Raw genomic sequence first — 19,453 nt, 5'->3', positions numbered from 1 at the left:
TCTCAGCCTGGGTAAATTAACAGAGCTCTAGTGGAGGGAGAGAGACATGGTAGCAATCTCCTGACATTGATGTGCTGGTGGAACTTGGAGCAGAGCAGGAAGCAAAGGCACAGATGAAAGATTACTGACTAGAAAGGTGGAACTGCTTTGTTCTGTCTTTTTTTTTTTTAGGGAATCTGAGTTTCTCCCCCAGGGATGAAATAGTAGGGCTGAATATCTCAGGCAATGAATCAATGGATCAACCAGACAGCAGGCACAGCTTCAACCAGGATGCAGAATGTGGGCTGCAAAGCATCACAAAAGGGTCTAAAAGAGGTTCTTTGGCATATCTCATTTAAATATTTCTCCTCCATCTTATGGAAGGGTAGCAAACTTGAGTGTTAGGGATCTTGAAAACATTTTTTTTCCCCTCCCTAACAAAAGGGAGAGGTTGACTTATGGTCCCAGTGCTTTGACTCAAGAAACTTGCAATACTTGTCTGTATTAAAGTGCTGTCGTAGTGAAAATTGACTCTTTGGTGCTGTCATTCTTTCACTCTGAACTGAGCAGCTCATAGGAGGAAATATACTGGCATTGAATGTGGCCAGAAAAAAAGAGTTTTCTTCCAACAGTCTCTTCCTGGGTGAGACTTTTTATACTGTGTTTGAGGTGCTGAATTGCATGATTCCATAGGATGACTCCAGCAACGTTTTGCATTGTAAAGATGGAGATGCTCAGCAGTTTGCCAGATGCCAAGTGATATTCTGATATTTGTATCTTCCCTTTAAACTGAGTGACAGTCAGCATATTCACAATGAAGCCAAGACAATCTGCTATCAAGTTACAGTAGTGATATTTTCCCTGATGAAGATCCCAGAGCTCGTTGGAATAAAGCTCCTTAAAACTCAGGGTCTGGAATAGCTCCAGCTTGAATTGCTCTCGGTGTAAGATAATTTTATATTTGTGCCAGTCTAATAAGTAGATCAGTGGGTAGAGGTTTTTGTAAGTAAGTCTATATGTACTGCACCATTTCCTGGCTCTGTGCTCCAGTGTGTTGCAGGCTGTGTGCAGTGGGGGAGGTGCCAGAGCTGATCAAGCAGTGTAATTTTATACATTACTGAATCAGTGCAGGGGAAACCTGGAGGGACAAAGCATCATCTTCTCTTTGGACTGCACTGTAAAATCCTCCTGCTCTCTCAGCCCAGCCATGCTCTGATACGTTTTTTCTCTCCTTTTTTCTGATTTTGGTGTGAATGATAAAGTGATCTGATGATGGCTCTCGTTATGGAACCTATTAGCAAGTGGACGCCCAAGCAAGTAGTGGATTGGATGAAAGGTATGATCATTTATTACCATGTATTCTCTGTACTTTGGATTCTTGCGATTTACAGATCTGCTCTTGCATTCTTTGTTTGGGAAAGAGTTCATTCAGTTTCAATATTGCATAGGCTGCTTTGCACAGTAGTTTTTCAGACACGACTGAAGGCAGAGGCTGTTTCAGCTGTGCAGCATGTTGTTGGAATTTCTGCTGGGAGCTGAGTGGGGATCAAATGCATTTGTTGCTAAATGCAGGCACGGAGTGGTTGTGTCTCACAGCTCCATTATGCACTGCACAGCCCAACGTTAGGATGTTTGCTTGCTTGAAATTTGCCCTGATTAGGTCTGTTTGGCTCAGATCAGGTGATCTGATGCAGTGGCTGTGCAGCACTCGTGTGTGTAGTTTAGGGGACCACAAGCAGCAGAAGGTGCCAGTGACTGGACTGAGGAATTCTGCTCTTCCCTGACACGTCCTGATTTGTTCAGGCTTCCCAACCACTCTGCTGTTGTGTCCAGCACCCCCCGTCCCAATCCTCATCCCCATCCCCATCCCTCTCTGGACCCATGGAGGGTGCAGCCCATGCCCTGCCTGGGGTGTGCAGGGCTGAGCAGTGCTGGGCTGGGGAAACTCTTCCCCAGAACTTGCCAGGGAGGATGATTTCCCTGCACATTCACAGCTTCCCGACACAGCCAGAAGCTGTGACATGTTTTGCCTGACAATGCTCACGGCTGTGCTGCAAACAGATTGCCTTGGATGGGAGGGTGAAGAATTGCTTGTGATGAGGAGTGCTTGAAATTTCTCCAGGCGTGGGGATAAATGGATTTCCACCCTAGGATGCACGAGTGCTGTTAGGTTTTGCTCCGCATCAGCTCGGAGAGAAATAATTTCTGCTACGAGGCATCTCTGTTATGTAAGGAGGAGAGGTGCAAATTGTGCTCCTGCCCTCACCCAGGGAAATCATTTCTGGAATGTGATTACTGAACTTATTGGAGAGTTGAATTGGCTGCCCACCATAATATCCTTAAAGCTTTCCAAGTGTTATCGTTCATAAGGGGATGGTTTGATCTCATTTTGCTGAGATATGTCTCCATACTTAAGTGAAATTGGGCTGTTTAGGTGCTCCTCAGCTGCATTACAATTAGGAGTAACTATTCTTTTCCAAGCATACAGTACAGTGAAGCTAATGGCACCTCAGGGGATGTATGCAGTTTGCTTCTCAGGTGTTTGTGAACTCAGGTTAATTGGGAGATCTTAAGCAGGTCATTAGGATGGATCCCAAAACTCTGAGATAAAGGACTGATTCTCATACTCCAGTGTCATAAAATCAATTCTGAACATTTGTGTACACGGGAGTTTTCTGATCCACACCTTCATTTTCAGTATGTAAATGAATGAAAAAGTGGACAGATATTATCTTAGCTCATGGCTTACATTATAAGTAAATTAAATGTCAAAGGGTGTGTAATACTTGTTGCTAAATTTCAAGAGACTTCCTGCCGCTTTTTAAAATCTGTTTTGCCAGTTACACCTTGAGTAACATTAATCCATAACATGTGTAACATATACCACAGGCAGGTCATGCAAACAAAAGGTTTTTAAAGGTATGGAGTTGCCTGACAGTTGAATTTTTTCAGAGACTGCAGCCATAGGGCTGTCTGGAGTAGGCAGTGTTCCCAGCTGTGTGCCTCTGGGCTTGAGCATCCATAGGTAGAACGCAACAGACACTGAGGTGCTGACAAGAGAGGTGTTTTCCTTGGTGATATGAATGCTACAGAAAGCTGCACGTGTGCCCAGTTTGACCATGCTAAGATCACAAGACCCCCTTTTTATCCCAGTGTTTGCCTTTATACATGCATTCTTCAGTTCAGCCAAAGAAAAGACCTAACACACCCAAATGGAACCAGACCAGAATTAGTTGAAAACTACTTGTAAATCCCTTACTTCACCAAAATTGCCCAATTGTGGTCACTGTTTACCTGTAAGTCACATATATTCTGAACATCAGCTCCATCAGCTGTAGTAATTCTGCTCAACAGCTATTAATGCATTAGAGAAGGTCTGCACAGATAGGAATATTCAAGTGATGAGGTGGCTTTTACTTATGTCTTCTCTGATGAACAGTACACTTTGACAACATTAAAAGATCTAGTAAAGACATTTTTTTAAATATTAAACCCACAACCACACCGTGGGTGTGTAATAGTATCTGTGCAGCATGTTAAGAAACAATGTAAGAAATGCTGCAAGTGTAGTATGACTCTTTTTTTGCTTAAAACTATGTATTCATTTAGCTTTATTTCTAAAGGTTGTATATTATGACATATTTTATAGGGAATTGATAGCAATATGTCTTTTTTACTTGAATTTATCATCATTATTTCAGCTATAGTAACTATTTTTAAAAGCTGTTAACAAAGTACATGTTTTACTTAACTGGCAGTAAGTACCAGCACCATGAAATAGTTGGGGAGAAGATGGAAGAAAGCCCCAAAACTGATGTGAATAGTTTGAGACCTGGCTACCCAGAATTTCCCTGGCTCTGGGGTGTTGGTATCAGAAGCAGCAGTAGACAAAGCCCCAACCAAGAGGGGACACCCTTCTGTTCCTTTCCTTAAGGAAATGTTACTTGCCAAAAGGAGTAAAAATTGGTAGGCTCTAAGGAACATTCTTATGACAAGGTGGCATCTTGTGTCTGGCCACAGTTCCTTTCTCAGGACCTCATTCAACTGAAATTCAACTTGGGAACTGCATCTGATGGCAGGGACAACTGGAAAGGCCATGCAAGTCTTTAGAAATTGATTTTTGAGGCTTACAGAGGATCTAGAAGCTAAGACTTTAGACACCTTTAGGTTAAAGAATTTGTCTTTGCACAAAAAGATTTTGTAACACAGCAGAAGGCCCTGTGCTTAAAAAGAAAGTTTTCAAAGAAGCAGGAAAAAGTAGTGGTGAAGATACAGCTTTTAGTCACTTTTCTTTTTTTTCTCCAGTTTTTCCAGATTTTTATATTTCTCTAAACAGTTTTCACTTCAGAAAAGGAGCAAGTATCTCTCCTGGTATATACCCATTTCTTACATAACTCAAATGTTGTCCCAAGGATATGTGCTATGGGCCAAAAAGAGAAAGAACTTTGCCTTGCTCAAATTCCATTGTGGCACTGCTGGAAAACAAATATTACCCATGAAGCTTGCAGGTACAGTAACAGTCAGAATAATTTTCAGACTTGGGTAGCTTTTCCTTGGATGGATTTTAACATACTAATGGGAGTAAGTGACACACTATACTTCAATATTTTTAGCTGTAATAATGCTTCTACCTGGAGACTTTGCAGGGGTGGCTGGGGGGGAGTGGTATGGTGTCTTATTCCTGACTTTTATTTGCACTTGGGATTAATAAAAGAGTATAGTTTGTGCTTCCATTGGAAATAGAACTTAAAAGGTATTCTCTGTACTTTTTAAAATAACAATATTTCAGGTTTTGTACTGCCTAAGTGAAGCAGTTTACAAGTAGGTCATTTAAAATGTGAACTCATTTCCAGAGATGTGACACCTCTGTCCAAATAGATATTAACTTGTCAAAACAATCCAATGAGATGAAATTAAATACAATGCAATGAAATTCAGCTGTGACTTCCAGAGAATGGAACACTATTAAACAGCTGAAAATTAAAATAGGAAGACAGTTATTTCCTAAGTACCTGTAAGTAATAACTCCACGTGGAGTCAGTTATTCAAAAGTCTTGAGGACTGCCAGGAAGGTTTTTCTGCTGAAACAGCCTGCAGAGGAGGTTTCTCTCCTAATGAATGCTCAGTTTCAGAAGCTCCTTTTTCAACTGCAACACATTTTTTCCCCTTTAAATCCAGAATTTCTCCACTCTTGACAGGAGATGCAGACATGAAAAAATAAAAATTAATTCAGTTGGTAAACTGATTAACTGTGCTGCACTGATCCTGTGCAGAATAATTATATGTTTAGCTGAAGGGTTTTCCTTAGCATGTAATTCCCTGATTTCAAGCTGGCTCAGAAAAGAGAAAGGAAGGGAGGGAAGGGGGAGCTGGGAGCAGGGATGCTGATGACGTTGTGGACTTGTTAGCATTCAGGTCATGCAGGGCTCAGGCAAACCCCTTCTCAGTCTTCTTTTGCTTTTCATTAGCTCACTACCTGTTCTGTGGCAGCCTGTTGTAACCAGGGAGTCTCCTCTATTTACAGAATGTGGTGTATAAACTCTTAGAGCCAACTGGAGACACAGAAATATTCTGATCTACTGCAAAAGCAGCCCAGAGGTGCTGAGCTGGATGCTATTTGGCTTCCTCGGGACCTGAGAAACCCATAATGAGAGAACTCAGCTTCACAAGATGCAATTTGAAGAGGAGTAGGTAACCCAGGTCATATCTTATTTAGAAAAATGGAGGTTTTCTAAGATCTTCCCAGTTCTTTCTGAAGACAAATGGGTTTTGAAGAGAACTGAGAGCCACAAATAGAGATGTCCTCAGAATCAGCACTGCATTTGCAAGCAGATCTGAAGTAAAGGTTTCATCTCTCTCCTTCTACTCTCACCAATTTCAAAAGCAAAAACTGACTTGCTGGGGCTCCCCTTGGATTACTGCATCCCATAGCACCACGTTCCCAGCTGTCAGTAGGAAGTCCCTGAATCAGAATTGTCTGCAATTCCTCTCTGACTCCTCTGACAAGTTTCAGACTGTAACACCTTTTAGTAATGAATTGTGGCAACAACTCCTCTGTTAAATGATGTAAACTATGGGCTTTAAAAGGGAATATACAAACTTGAACCTGAAAGTATAGGGTTTCAGCTCAGTGTCTCTTGGAAAGGAAATCTAGTAGTCTAGCACAGGTGGGTTGCTCTCTTGTGATGAGTAAATATGCCATGAGGACACACTGGATTTTTCTTTACTCTCTTTCCTTTAATGTTTTGCTTTCTTTTTTAATTTTTTTAAAATCATCTTCCATCGTCTGGATTTTCTCTAAATTCTTTTTTGTCTAATGTTCTTCCAAAATATTTGCATATTACTAAGGATGAGTATTTATTAAAGTTACTGGCAAAAAAAGGCCTGGCAAGCATGTCACAGCTTTGTTATCACCTTTGGTACACATGGAAAATGAAAGCAGATGCAGTCAATGATGGCCATAAATTGTAATTTTTATCTAGGAACCTTTTGAGGACCAATTAGAAACTGGCCTATCTATCTTCCAAGAACTGACTGGATTAGCAGTGTCTCCAGAAAAGATTTCAGCAACATTTAGCAATTAAATGGTCTATCTTTACTATCTGGAGTTTTATGGATCTATTGAAAAATTTCCCTATCTATAAGGCAGATACATTCAGACCTTTTAAATAAATGTAATCCTGCTTGCAGAGAAAAGTCAGAGCTCAAGTCACATTTACCAAGTGTAACCAATCTTCCAGGTCCTTACGTAGAGAAATTCATTTCATTGTCTTGAACCTTAACACAGGCACCCAGAGCCAGTTCTCATTCATTCCTGTGTCTTATAACCTTACCATAAGTTCCCAATACACATTGTGCAAAATCCTCAACTTTCTTTAAGTTCTGACCATTATAGGGAGGACAGAGTAGCAATGGAAATCCAGAAGAGATCAACCTTTTCCAGGTCCCCATTGTTTCACACCGTGTCATATTCAGAAGCAAAATTCAGAATAAATTGGATCCTGGGGGTGAATTGAGGCACTGTACATCAAGAAACTGCAAAAATAGACTTCCCTGGTTTCTTCCCAGACATAATCCTGACAACACGTTCTTGCCCTATTAGTTCTAGGTTCTAAATTATTAATTGCTTTGGCAGGAGTGACTGCAACACACATACCAGAACCCTGATGACTCCACGTGCAACACTTCAGGGTTACTATTGCAAGTTTAGAAAATGTGTATTTCTTAGAAAAATAGCAGAACACCTCAGTGCAGCAGCATTTCTGGCTGCCTAAGATGGAAACCAGTTTTAGAAACATTACACTTTGCAGAAAAATATGTTCTGAATAGCATTTTAGTGCTTGTTAGAGAAACCCTGTCTGGATGGTGGAGTTTCAGGTGAAGTTCTTCCCAGCTAATATGGCTCAAACCCAGCAAGAAGGCAGCTGTGTCCTTTCTGGCTCTGTCCTCCACATGGTCTCCTAAATGTGGGTCAGATGGATGCTTCATGTGTTTGAATACAGAAATATTCCTAGTTTTTCCTACCTAATGAAATTTCCATACAAGACAGGTTTAATGTCTTTGCATTTCTATTTGCAACAAAGGCAAAAAATGCAGGAGGCACAATAAATATTACAAGGCTTGTGTATGGCAGGGAAGTAAAAAGGATGTTACAGTTTGTCCTGAGGTGTTTTGTAAAACTCTTGTAGCAACTACAAAGGTTTAAAAGCTGAAAAGGAAATAACTTCTCTTTTTTTAATGTCATTCTTGCTGGAAACAGCTGTCCTGTCCTGCTGACAGAAATGGGGGCTGCAGCTCCTCTGGTGAAGTTAGTGACACTGTTGATATTCAATGAAGTATTGTAAAAGCTACAATAGTATAGAATATGGCTGAGCAAGAATAAACATTCGTTCAATGCTGTAGATATCTTCTAAATGCTACTTCTGTAGCTTAGTTTTATCACCAAGCATAAAACTTTCCTGTTTCCTAACACCATTGCAGTGATGACAAGAGTTGGAAAGATGGAGCTTCCTGAGTTGTCATTACAGGATCCAGAGAGAGAAAAAAATGACAAGGTTGTGTCTGTGAAGAGCTCTAGTGGTGAATCAGAATGAAATTATTACTGCTTAACTAATACTCAGGTGGCTCCCAAGAAGTATCCTTGTTGACCTTCAGCAGCTATGCACTCATGAATTCAAGAATACAATGTTTGGTTTTTTCCCACTCAAATTCTCTACCTCTTCTCAAGTAAAATGAATTATAAAAAGACTGTGGTGCATTTTAGTGTGCACTAAGAACGTAACAGTCATTTTACAAAATTCATTCAGCCCTGCTCCCTACAAAAGTAGCCACCTTTTTCATTGGAAACGTCATATGAAGGCTGGAAAAACTCTACAGGTTTCAGGAGTTCTTAAGAAACTTGTCTTCTGTAACTGTGCTGGGACTACTACAACCACAGAAAGGACTAATTTGACACCTCTGCTTTTTAGCTTACCTAGAACACTACCTCTGCTTGAGTCCAGACAGACAGGGGTGTCAGCAGCCTGACAACTCAGAGAGGAGCAATTATCACTTGAATGAAAAGGATGTTACAGCTCTCTCTTTACCAGCTTCCCCATTCCCTTTTTGTCTCTCTGCTCCTGTTTATTTGTATCATTCTCTAGCAGGATATTTCTTGCCTGTTTCATATTCAGATGGAGACTGAGCATCAGCTTGTGAAGCAACGTCTTCTTTTAACCTCAGAGATTCTAGCTCTGGCCTTATACATCCCAGCAAGGGTTGCAGGGATTTGGAAGTGAATTGCCTTCAGAATCCAGGAGAAAGTAACAAAAGGAGAGCAATGGGAGGAAAGAGTGGAAGAACTCACTTCTTGATGATAAATACCTTTTCTCTCCCTCCCCAGTACTCTCCAATCCATGTCCAGTCCTGCGTGGCAGCTTTTACTGTCCTGTAGTACTGAGCTGGGGTGATACAACAGGGAGCTCAGCTGCTCCACCATGTTGTCTGTCCTGAAATGCAAGTATTCCTGCTTTTTTCCAAACAGAAAGATGTGTCCATCCTATCCATAGCAAATGACAGAAACCAAGTGGCACAAGTCAGCGAGTTTTGATCTAAAGCTTGGTGAAGTAGGAATACTTCTGTGTGTTGCAGACGTGTACAATTCCATCAGAAGGTTCTTTTATAAATAAAGGGTTATCCTTTTGACAGCCTCAGATTAATCAGAGCAAGGTGAAAGCCACCTGCCTGCAAGAGCCCCAGCACAACCTCTGGTAGCTTTAGGATGCAGCTAAAGAGGGGAAATATTGATGTTTCATTGATTCCACATTAAACTCTACTGTGAATACCAAGGATGCTTCTAAATTCTCTTTCAGACCACGAAATATTTCTTCCCTGGAAGACATGGGGAGGTGGTTCAGCAATGGCATTCCCTGGATAGGAACAGATTTTGTACTAGATAGGAATGTGCTGCATGGGCACATGGATGCAGCCAGGCAAGTCAGCATCTGTTATTGATCACTCAGCATGACCAATGAGCTCATCATGAAAATGTCCTGAATTACACCACACTAAGGAGAGATTTTAATTGCTCGTTGTCAAGAGACTTCAGTTGTTCCTTGCCAAGCCACAGTGAGAATTTTCCTTAGCTACACAGACAGCAGCTTTATGGTTTACAGAGAAATAGACACTGAAAGCAGAGAAAAAACACCTTGAAACTTGCATTTGAATCACATAGTTGGAGGGAAGAGGTAGAATAATATAGAAGTTCAGAACTAATAGAGAAGTTCAGAATATTCATTACTTAAATGTCATATAAATAGAAATAGATCCACTTAGTGCAGTAGGTTTCCAAAATAAGATCATGAAGAATGAAGAAAGCTTGTGAAAAATCTCTCAAAAACACAACAAATAATTACCTAAGGAATAAAACAGAGACTTTATAACAATAGAGAGACAGGAAATCTCCACACAGGAAATAAAAGGCAGGCAAAGCTATATTATATGACTAAATAGTTAAAAGTTAGAAAAATGGAGGAAAACACATCTTGAGGCCTTGAAAAGTGGACTTAAACTAACAAGGGAATAAGGGAACCAACACACTGGGGCACCTTATCAGCTATTTCTTCTTCATCTGATAATTCTCAGAACAAATTATCAACAGGTTTGGGGGTAGCAGCAGCAATATTTATTTGCACATCAGCAGTGAGGAGACACTTTAACTAGAAACCAAACTGCTCACAGGATCATTCAGGGAAAGTGTTTTAATTCAATCTCCTAATCATTCTGAAAGCCATCAATATTAATCAGAATGTGGAGAAACCCTTCCCTGTCCCCTGTTGGTCATGGGCTGCTCTTTGCCTGTTCTCTCCACGATTAAGTTCCAGAAATTTTACACATCCAAAGGTAGCTCTGTGATTATTTCATTAATAAGGTCTCCTTAACGAGGTCCTCCCATGCCAAAATAGTATGCATTATTTAAAAAATATTTATATTTACAATATTTTTTTAAATTAACAACTTTTTCAATTAAAAGATGTTGCTATATAGGGAATCTTGGCATCTGAAATTAATTAATTCCATATAACCCCTGGCATTTTTTTCAAAGGCACTGGTTTTCAGAGGTATTTAAGTATCCCATTAATGTCTTTGACAGGTCTCCAGCTTCCACGTTTACATCCAGGCAGAAATTCCACATAACCAAAGCTGCCTGGCTCTTCTGTGCAATGTCAGCCTGGCCTGCTGACTGCAGGGCACACAAAATGCTTCACCCCAGTGCTTTTCTGAAATCTTTTACCACCTAATGTAATACTTGAATTGAGTTGCTGAAATTCTCATAAAATTCATTCTTTCAAATCTCATTAAGGTCCCATCTTTTGAGGGGAAATGGTAAACAATATTTCAGTTTTTGCTTGCAATCTGCCACATAATAAGAGAAATTTAAGCCTTATAACATCGTGTTGAGCCCTGTCAATGTGCCATCCTGGAACAGGCTGTGTTTGTGCTCATAATGAAACAAAAAACAACAGTGAAAAAGCAGAAGCAAATAAACTGCATCTGTGGTTAAGCTTAATAAGAAGCCATGCAAACTTGGGCTGACATAATCTGTGCAAGCCCCACCTTGGACATCACTCTTTATGCTGTTAGGAAAGTTTCATGGAGATGATTAAGAGAAGGCCACAGTTGTATACAAAATTAATAAAATATATCATTATCCCTTTCAGCAGTTCAAGAGAGACCAGAATGTGTCTATCAGACCACCACTAATTCTTGTGGAGCCAATGGTTTTTGTTACTCCCCAGCTCCCATCCCCAAAACATGGTGAGGAAGTTCCATGACTAAGCACTGCCTGAATTATAACAGAATTGACATTTTTTAGTTTTGGTGAAGAGAAAGGAAGCAGAAGATTTATCAGAAGAACCATTCATTTAGTGCATACATTAAAATATTGGCCAGCTTCTTACTCTTCAAAAGTACATTTTGAAACAGGAACTGTGATTCTTTTGAGAGTCAAACACAAACAAGGTTTCTCAGTTCCTTCCAAGGGGCGCAGAGGAGTTTGAATCTAAGGGAAGGGGAATTATCTGAGATTTTAGATGAATAAATAGAAAGTCAATTGTATTTCCAGACTATGGATGCACTATCAAATGTGCTGCTTTCAATCCAGTGGCTGTCAATACCACTCAAACCATAAAAAAGAATAAGAAGAGAATGTTTGGTTATTAAGATTTCTGCAACAGATATCCTAAAGGCAGCTGAAGGTGAGCTCATATCAGTGAATGCTGCATACAGATCAACCTGGTCCACAAGACAGTCTGGTAAATGAGAGACAACTATGGAAAATAAATCCATTAGTACAGTGCAGCATTCCTTGTGCAGAAGTGTCAGTATATCTTGTGGACTGGCTGGGTAAGGTAATAAAACTGATCAAGCAGTATAATTAGGAAATATTCTTGAGGGACACTTTAGTTCACAGTGCAGTCATGCACTGGCATGTTTGCTTTTTTCCAATCTAAAATTTATAGTGATCTAGCAAGAGTTCTCTTGATAAAAGCAACCAGCAACTGGTAAAGACACCACATTTATTAAAGCCATGCTTACTTCCCATGTTCATTATCTTCCATTCTACCTCTGTGCAATTTCTGTTTCCTACTCCTGTGTTTTAGCTCATTGGTTTCACTCTAAGAATCAATAAATGCTACAGACAGGGAGGATACTAACAGGAGTGGAAAAAACCTACCTAGAAATCCATCAAAGGAAGACAGAGCAGTCTAGTGCAGTTATGGGCAAAGGCAGGGATGACTTCTGATAAAAAATACAGGGACAATTACACATAAAGAAAGGGAAAAGTACTGCTTACACACAGGGGTGGTGGCACTGCTGTTCAGATTCAAATAACAAACTCATGTAAAGGTAAATATGATGTTTATGGTTCAGAAAATCCTCATTTTTCTAAATCCATATCAAACCAAGTCATTGTGGTGGCATTTCCATTCTTACCCTAATGAAATGTAGGCTGATGTGAATCCCAGCAGTCTGAAGTGATAGAGAGCAGTCAAAACACTTTGAAAAACAGTGTTAAAACTCATGGCCTCATTCACTCCTAATGAAAGGCAGAAGGGAGATGGGAACTGTCTGTTCTCCCTTTGTGCATTGTGTGCTTCTCTTCTGTTTTAAAGACCAATCACCCTTCAGCCCACAGCTGGCACTTCAGTTCAGCAGAGCATTGTCCTTGCACAGCTTTTACAACAGGGTGTAAAACTTCTGAGATGAAAGCCACGATGGGAATATAGGAACACTATCAGCATCCTGCTGCCTGGTAGGTTCTTTTCTTTTCCAGATCAGATAACCTGGGACAAGACTATTTACTAGCAAAGAGCAATGGCAAGCTCAGACCCTGTGGACTCCTAACTTCTTCTTAGCCTCTGGTGTCTCCCCCAGAGCAGGATTTCAACACAAAACTGCTGGTGCACAGGTCAAGATATTTTTGAATTGCTAAAAAGAATGCCCCCGGTGACAGGCAGAGTTGTCAGGGACTGAAAGAGGTATGAGAAGTTCAAACCAAGCAGGTAAAGGTCCTGAGCTTTACAGGTAATAAGTATTCCAAGAGCAACAACTCCTAATAGTGACAGGGAGAGCCAGGGATTACTGTCAGCATCTGCAGCACATGAAAGTTTTATTTTGGGTGCTTGCACTTTAGAATCACAATTATTGTTCCATAGTGCAGAGAAAGTGCTCCAGGAAAGATCTGGCTTGCAATGACCTCATTGGGGAAATCACATCTTCACAACTGAAGCATTTTTCTGCTTGCTTATAGCCCATTAATTAAGGGGAAAAAAGAAACACGTTATTCATCATGTTTGCTGTGGTTGGATTTGAAGTGCTGAGAATGAAAATAATAGTCTTGATTGTTATTATTAAGTAATATTAAATGGATTGTCTGAAGGAATAAATACAATTGGGCCTGTGAAGGTTTAGACATCTGGTACAAGCATATGGGTTGGGAATCATTAACTAATTGTTGCAAAAATATAACAAAATGTCTTTTTAATGGCATAGTCCAGGCCTTTAGGAGGCCTGTTCCATGTGCTTCCCTCTTGAATCACAGCTCCTTACTGTCCCTGTTGTGCCTCTCCAAGAGCATATGCAACACTTGTTAAGTTCCTGAGTTTACTTGTTTTGAAAGAAACAACTTACACATCTCCTGTGGAAACCAATTTGCAGAAAATGTTTTTGGTGGTATTGATTTTTCTGTGGTAAATGGTCTGCTAAAGGTGTGTGAGGAGGCAGATTGCATTGCAAGGGGGAGACTTGGGAGGAGCTCCCTAAGCACGAAGTCAGTCTGGGTACCAATGCTCAGGTGTCCACTTAGCAAGAATGATTCTGTATATTCATTCACACAATGATTCAGCACTAAGTGATGGTTTTTTTCTGAAGGGGGCCTACAAGAAGAGAGGAGAAGGCTCCAAGGAGACCTTATTTCTTACTATGCAAAAATTTGAAATTTCTTAATTCCAAGGAGACCTTATTGGAGCCTTCCAGGATCTGCAGCGGACCTACAAGAAGATCTTGTGAGGGATTTTTTAGGCTGTCAGGTGGTGATAGGACTGGGGGAATGGATTCTAAGTAGTGGAGGGGAGATTTAGACTGGAAGTTAGGAAGAAGTTCTTCACCATGAGGGTGGTGAGACACTGGCACAGGTTGCCCAGAGAGGTGGTGGAAGCCCCATCCATCCCTGGAAGTTTTTAAGGTCAGTCTGGATGGGGCTCTGAGCAACCTGAGGAGGTTTCTCTGCTCATGGCAGGGGGGTTGGAACTGGGTGATCTTAAAGGTCCCTTCCAACCCTGAAAATTCTATCATTCTATGGTTTTTCACCCAATGATGTTGTGATGAGTTATCCCCAACCCAGGATGAAGAACTGTAGAGAGGTTTGATAGGTCACACACTGATGAATGACCATTAACCAGGAATCATATAGAGAAGCAAAATCACATAATTTGTTCATCATAAGCCAAGGACTTTGTGAACCAGAGCCTATGGGAAAGTGTAACATTAATTCTCTGTTCCTTTTTTGTGTATTTCAATTTCATCTTTGATTCTGTTAAGCTAAAACATCTTCACAATTTATTCAACAAAAATGACTTGCTGCAATTTTCTTTATGCTACTTATTTAAGGAAAAAAAAGCCTTGGGCTGCACAGCATTACTAACATTGAGAATGCCTGCTGTTTCTCAGGTAGCTGTCAGTTTAGCATAAGGAAATAGCTAATTATTGTAAGCAGGTCAGTGAGGAAGAAATCTGAAATTCTACATTGCAGTTGGACACCAGTGTCCATTGAATTCCTCTGAAATTTCCTACTGCAGGAATACGTGGCTGGAAAAAAAATCTATTGGTAAAAATACATACTGCCAACATTTAACAATGTAACCTTATCAGAGTTGAAATTAAAGTAATGCATGCAAATGAGCTCCTGGATTTGCATTAAGATGAGGTTGAGAAGGGTGGTGAGGAAAACAAGATGTGAGTAAGAAAATAAATCAAAATTATGTGAGTAGGTACCCTCTTTGATATAACAAAGTTTTTCTACCGGAAGCGTGGATAAGAATCACAGAAAACTTCTCAGACACTGGGCAAGAAACCCTTTGTAAATATATTATTATGTATTCTGTAATATATTTTTATCAAATATGTATTAATTTTTAAAGTCTTAAATTACACTTGGGGGTATCAAATCCCTTGGAGTTCCAAGGCATTTAAGTACTACAGTCTATTTACTCATGTTTAAGAACTCAGAAAATTCTATAAAAACATCAGCTTCCTGTATCATGTGGTGCCAAAATAAATGCTAAGAAAGTGAAAGATTTTACTATTCAGATTATTTTTAGCAGTGTTAAATGTTTGGCTTGATATTTCATTTACTTTGAGGGTTGCAACAGGTTAGATGATTTTATTTTGTAGCAGTTACAATGGACTTTTTAATAATGACAGTATATATATATATATATATAAGAAAAAAAAAAATATATAAGAAAAAAAAATATATATAAGAAAAAAAACAACCCACTTGTAGGGATATGATGCCTTAATGTCCTGTATCACTCCTGCCACTGTAAATCACTGGTACAGCACTATGAATCAATGTACCCAACACTTCATGGATTTATTCATACAAGTACTGCTTACAAAACCAATCTGGCTTAGAAAAAAAGAGAATGTCTCCCTTTTAAAATGTAAAGTCCACTTTAATTTTTCATATCAGATAATTAAAACTATTTTATTCACTCACAGGTGACATCAAGAGCACGTGCACTGCACAGTCCATTGAAATCAACAAGATTGTTTCTAAAATTGGGTGCTATTTGGTATATTTTTGTGTCTATAAACAAACTGAGCAAGGTGATATTGTTTGGTGACACTGAAATGTCCCAATAGCAAAGACACTTCTTTATCTTTTTTTTTTTAAAAAGAGTTTAGGTAAAATTTGTAGACTTGCTGAGCCAAAAAACCATGTTGGCTCTGTGAACCTTAAAAGCTCTTGTAGCGATCATTTGTCTGCTCCTGTGTAGCTCCAGACACCTGTGGGCTGAGCTTGGCTGTGATCCCATCACTGATTGGAGCAGAAATTCCTTGACTGCAGCAAGCTCTCATTTAATAGTAGTTTTATAGTTTTACTAAAATTTTTTGTCAGCTGCATTAGTTCACATTTTCACTGCTTCAGGAGAAGACTCAGACCCTCTGAACTTGCAAGTTAAACTATGCTTTTATTATTTAAATATCTACCACCTGAGCATTTATCTTTGAAAGAATAACCTTATTTTTCCTTTTCTTTTGAGTATAAAAATGGACTTCTCCAAAAGTAACTACATTCTCCATATGTCTTATGTTCCTCTAGTGTCAAAAGAGATGCAGATACAGCAAAAATTGAAAGCTATTACAGTTAATAAAAATTCCTAACTATGCTGCATTGATTGTGGCTGGACTGATTACACATTGAGTTTAATATTTTCTCTCTCCTTCAGCTCTAAGTGCATTCAAGTTGGCTTGAAAAAGGAGGGAGAAGAGAAAGTAGAGCAGGAAAGCTGGTGACGTGGATGGGCTCCTTAACATTCCCCTCACACAGGGCTCTGGCAAATCCCTTTCAATCTTTGTGCTTTTCATTAAATCACTACCTGCTTTGTAGCAGCTTTTCTCAAACAGTGATTCTCTGCCATTTACATAACATAAACTCCTGCACTGTGCTAAGAACCACTGTGGGATTGACACCCATATGGGCTTCTTTGATGTGATCCTTAAAAAAAAATTTTACGTCAGCACAAAATTCAGAAAGGAGGAGGAGCAGGCTGAGGAAGACATCAAATAAGATGGACAACTCTGGAACACTGTGTTTGAACAACCAACTCCTTTAGAAAGATAGAGCTGAGTCTTTGCACTATACTTTGTTATCCTGTAGAAAGCTTTGGCCCAGAATGTTGATCATTTTTGAAAGCAGAAGATGCAAAGATCAAAAAAACTCCAAAAGAAAACAGAAAATCTTTCCCCAACCAGCATGTACAATAATCCAATAAATGGAGGCACCACGAAGAATTACAGCTGAGTGAAAAACCTTCTGCCATAGAACTCCCTAGACCATACAAAAGCTCCAACTAACTCTTAAATCTTCTTTTTTTTTTCTCACATTCTTTTTTTTTTCCCAAGGAAATACTGAATATCTCAGGCATAAAATAATTGCAGCAGGGCAACACATCTCCTCAGCTAAACTTCCATTATTCCTTTCTACCCTGAGAATGCAACACTTGATTACAAATCCCAATCTTTCACTCTGACACTTACCCAGGTATTTAATGACAAACTCTCACAGGTTTTGCCTGGGGTGCCACCCTTGAGATCACAGCAGGAGCTGAAGCCCCCAGGCCACATAGATATGGAGAGGAGACACCTGGGAGACCTGAGATTTTTTTTTTTTTCTGTAGTGACACAAAATGCTGGTGGTAAAACAGAGCCAGGAAACCTTCTTCCCAGAACAAGGATATCAGGTTGTTTCAACACTTTCAGTGAACGTCTTAGAAGTGATACTTCTTATCACCACTGAGCAGGTGAAAATGGTGGTTTCTTTGTGCATCACTTGTAGGTGTGGAACTTCCAGAACTAAAGCCATGGACAAAAGTCCAAAGACATAATGATTCCAGGGGTACCTTGCTTAAAACTTGCCACTTCTCTCTTTCTCTTACTTCCCATCCTAAAAGATGGAAGCAGAGAACTGTCTTCATATCGAGTCCTACACCCAGAAATATTTATTTTAGTAATTTAAGAGAGTAAAACTCTTATGCCTCATTTCTTTTCAGTTCTGCACTGCACAGACCTTTAGGACAAGAACAATACTGAGTTAGGCATTAATTGAATATGTAAATTTGCTCATATCTCTCTTGGTACTCTCTGTATTATAGATTTTAATTAGTTTACCAATCTAGAGAAGGCACTTCTCTGTGGTTCAGTATGAAACAGGCTACACAGCATATTTCTTTTTCATCTGAAGAACTGCCTAGAATCTAGATTTTTTCCTTTTGCTGTAATAAATATCGTGGGAGAACTGCTGCTTCACAAAGACTTCAGCTGCCCCACCATGAGGTGATGCTGCTGAGTCACAAGGAAACTCCAGGCAATCCCCTGTGTTTCTCCATACACTTTACAATACCTCTAATAGAGGACAGATCACAGGATAGATCTTATAGGAATTCCCATCACTTCCCTCACTCTTGATTCTATTTTTTCCTGGTTGATGTAATCTCAGATGCTTGCTTTGTTCTTTGCAGGTAGCAGGGGAAAGAAAAAGAGGAGCAAGAAATTATTCTCTAACTTTTTTTTTTTAGCCTGCTGTCTTTTGTCAAGCCTCCCACTAATGGTTGTTATGAAATTAAAAGGCATGGTTAGAATGTGGAGCACTAACACATTACATCTGAGTTATACAATTTCCTCTGCACTTTTGAATTTCCAGCCAATCACTCATAAGCAGATAATGAAAGTAAGCAACTGGGGGGTGGGGAAAGGAATAAAATGATACCAAATTTGATTCCACGAGACATTCTTTTTGTTTATTTTACACAGATAGAGTTGCAAGGGCTCATTGCTCAGTACATTTTGTCTCAGAAGACTGAGAGCTCCAAACACAGGCAACAGCTTCCCAGAATATTGCCTCAGTGCAGAGTGATGTTTATGTTCTCTTCCTAAAATGTCTGATCTTGCTCATCCTGAATTCAGCAGCTGGATTCAGCCTCCTAGAGGAGTTCAGCTGAAGCTGAATCAACTCTTTTAATTACCAGTCCATAAAGGTCTTCAAAAGTGCACAAAAGTCCAGTCAAAGTCACACCATTTTTTCATTGCCTTGGACCAAGGCAAGAATGTCATCAAAGGCAAAGTCTGCAGGAGGACAGAGCCTAATAAAAATGTGTGGTTGTTCTGATGGGTGAATACATAAATTATAAATGAGATCTCCACTTTGCAAAAGAGGATTTCTCATACAAGTGCCACAGAAGTGATACCACAATGTTCTACTGAGTAACTAGAGCAGAAATCTACACATGCACCAAGTGGGCTTCTGCTACAAGAAAGGACAGAAGGATGATGAGGGGAGGCACATTTCAACAACTGCTGTAAAAAATAGCTTATCTGTACTGAGAATCAGAGAAAAGTAGATTTCAAATATCAGAGAACTCCTCTCAGAAATAGTGCAGCATGTGGCATATTGGAGTTGGACTTCTCTGGCAGGTCTGCAGGACATTTGTGGTTGTCCCTTCTGAGAGATGACAGTTGCATGGAAGGTTAATTCAGAAAAAATTACAGAACTGTATAGGTTTCACAGATCTGTCTTCTCCTAAATCTCCCAGCTGAGCAGATGACTTATCAATTCCAGAAGAAACCCAATAGATTTAAAAGTAACCTTCAGTATAATTGTAATCCAGTTCACATGTAATTTCACAAGAATGATTTAGCTATTTTTCCAAAT

At 39.7% G+C, this 19,453-nt stretch overlaps 1 protein-coding gene across 1 annotated transcript in view; it reads left to right on the top strand.

Moving 5' to 3' along the window:
* Nucleotides 1-1,248: 1,248 nt before the first annotated feature.
* LOC139802443 (connector enhancer of kinase suppressor of ras 2-like) overlaps nucleotides 1,249-19,453 on the top strand; it is a 158,341-nt gene continuing 140,136 nt past the window's right edge. The window contains exon 1 of the mRNA XM_071757613.1: nucleotides 1,249-1,315. Within this exon, the coding sequence (XP_071613714.1) occupies nucleotides 1,249-1,315 (67 nt within the window). The remainder of the gene's footprint in view (nucleotides 1,316-19,453) is intronic.

Source organism: Heliangelus exortis, chromosome 14 (assembly GCF_036169615.1).
Source record: "Heliangelus exortis chromosome 14, bHelExo1.hap1, whole genome shotgun sequence".
NCBI classification, from domain to species: Eukaryota; Metazoa; Chordata; class Aves; order Apodiformes; family Trochilidae; genus Heliangelus; species Heliangelus exortis.
Note: the sequence above shows the minus strand (reverse complement) of the source record. Positions and strands in the feature narration are given on the sequence as shown.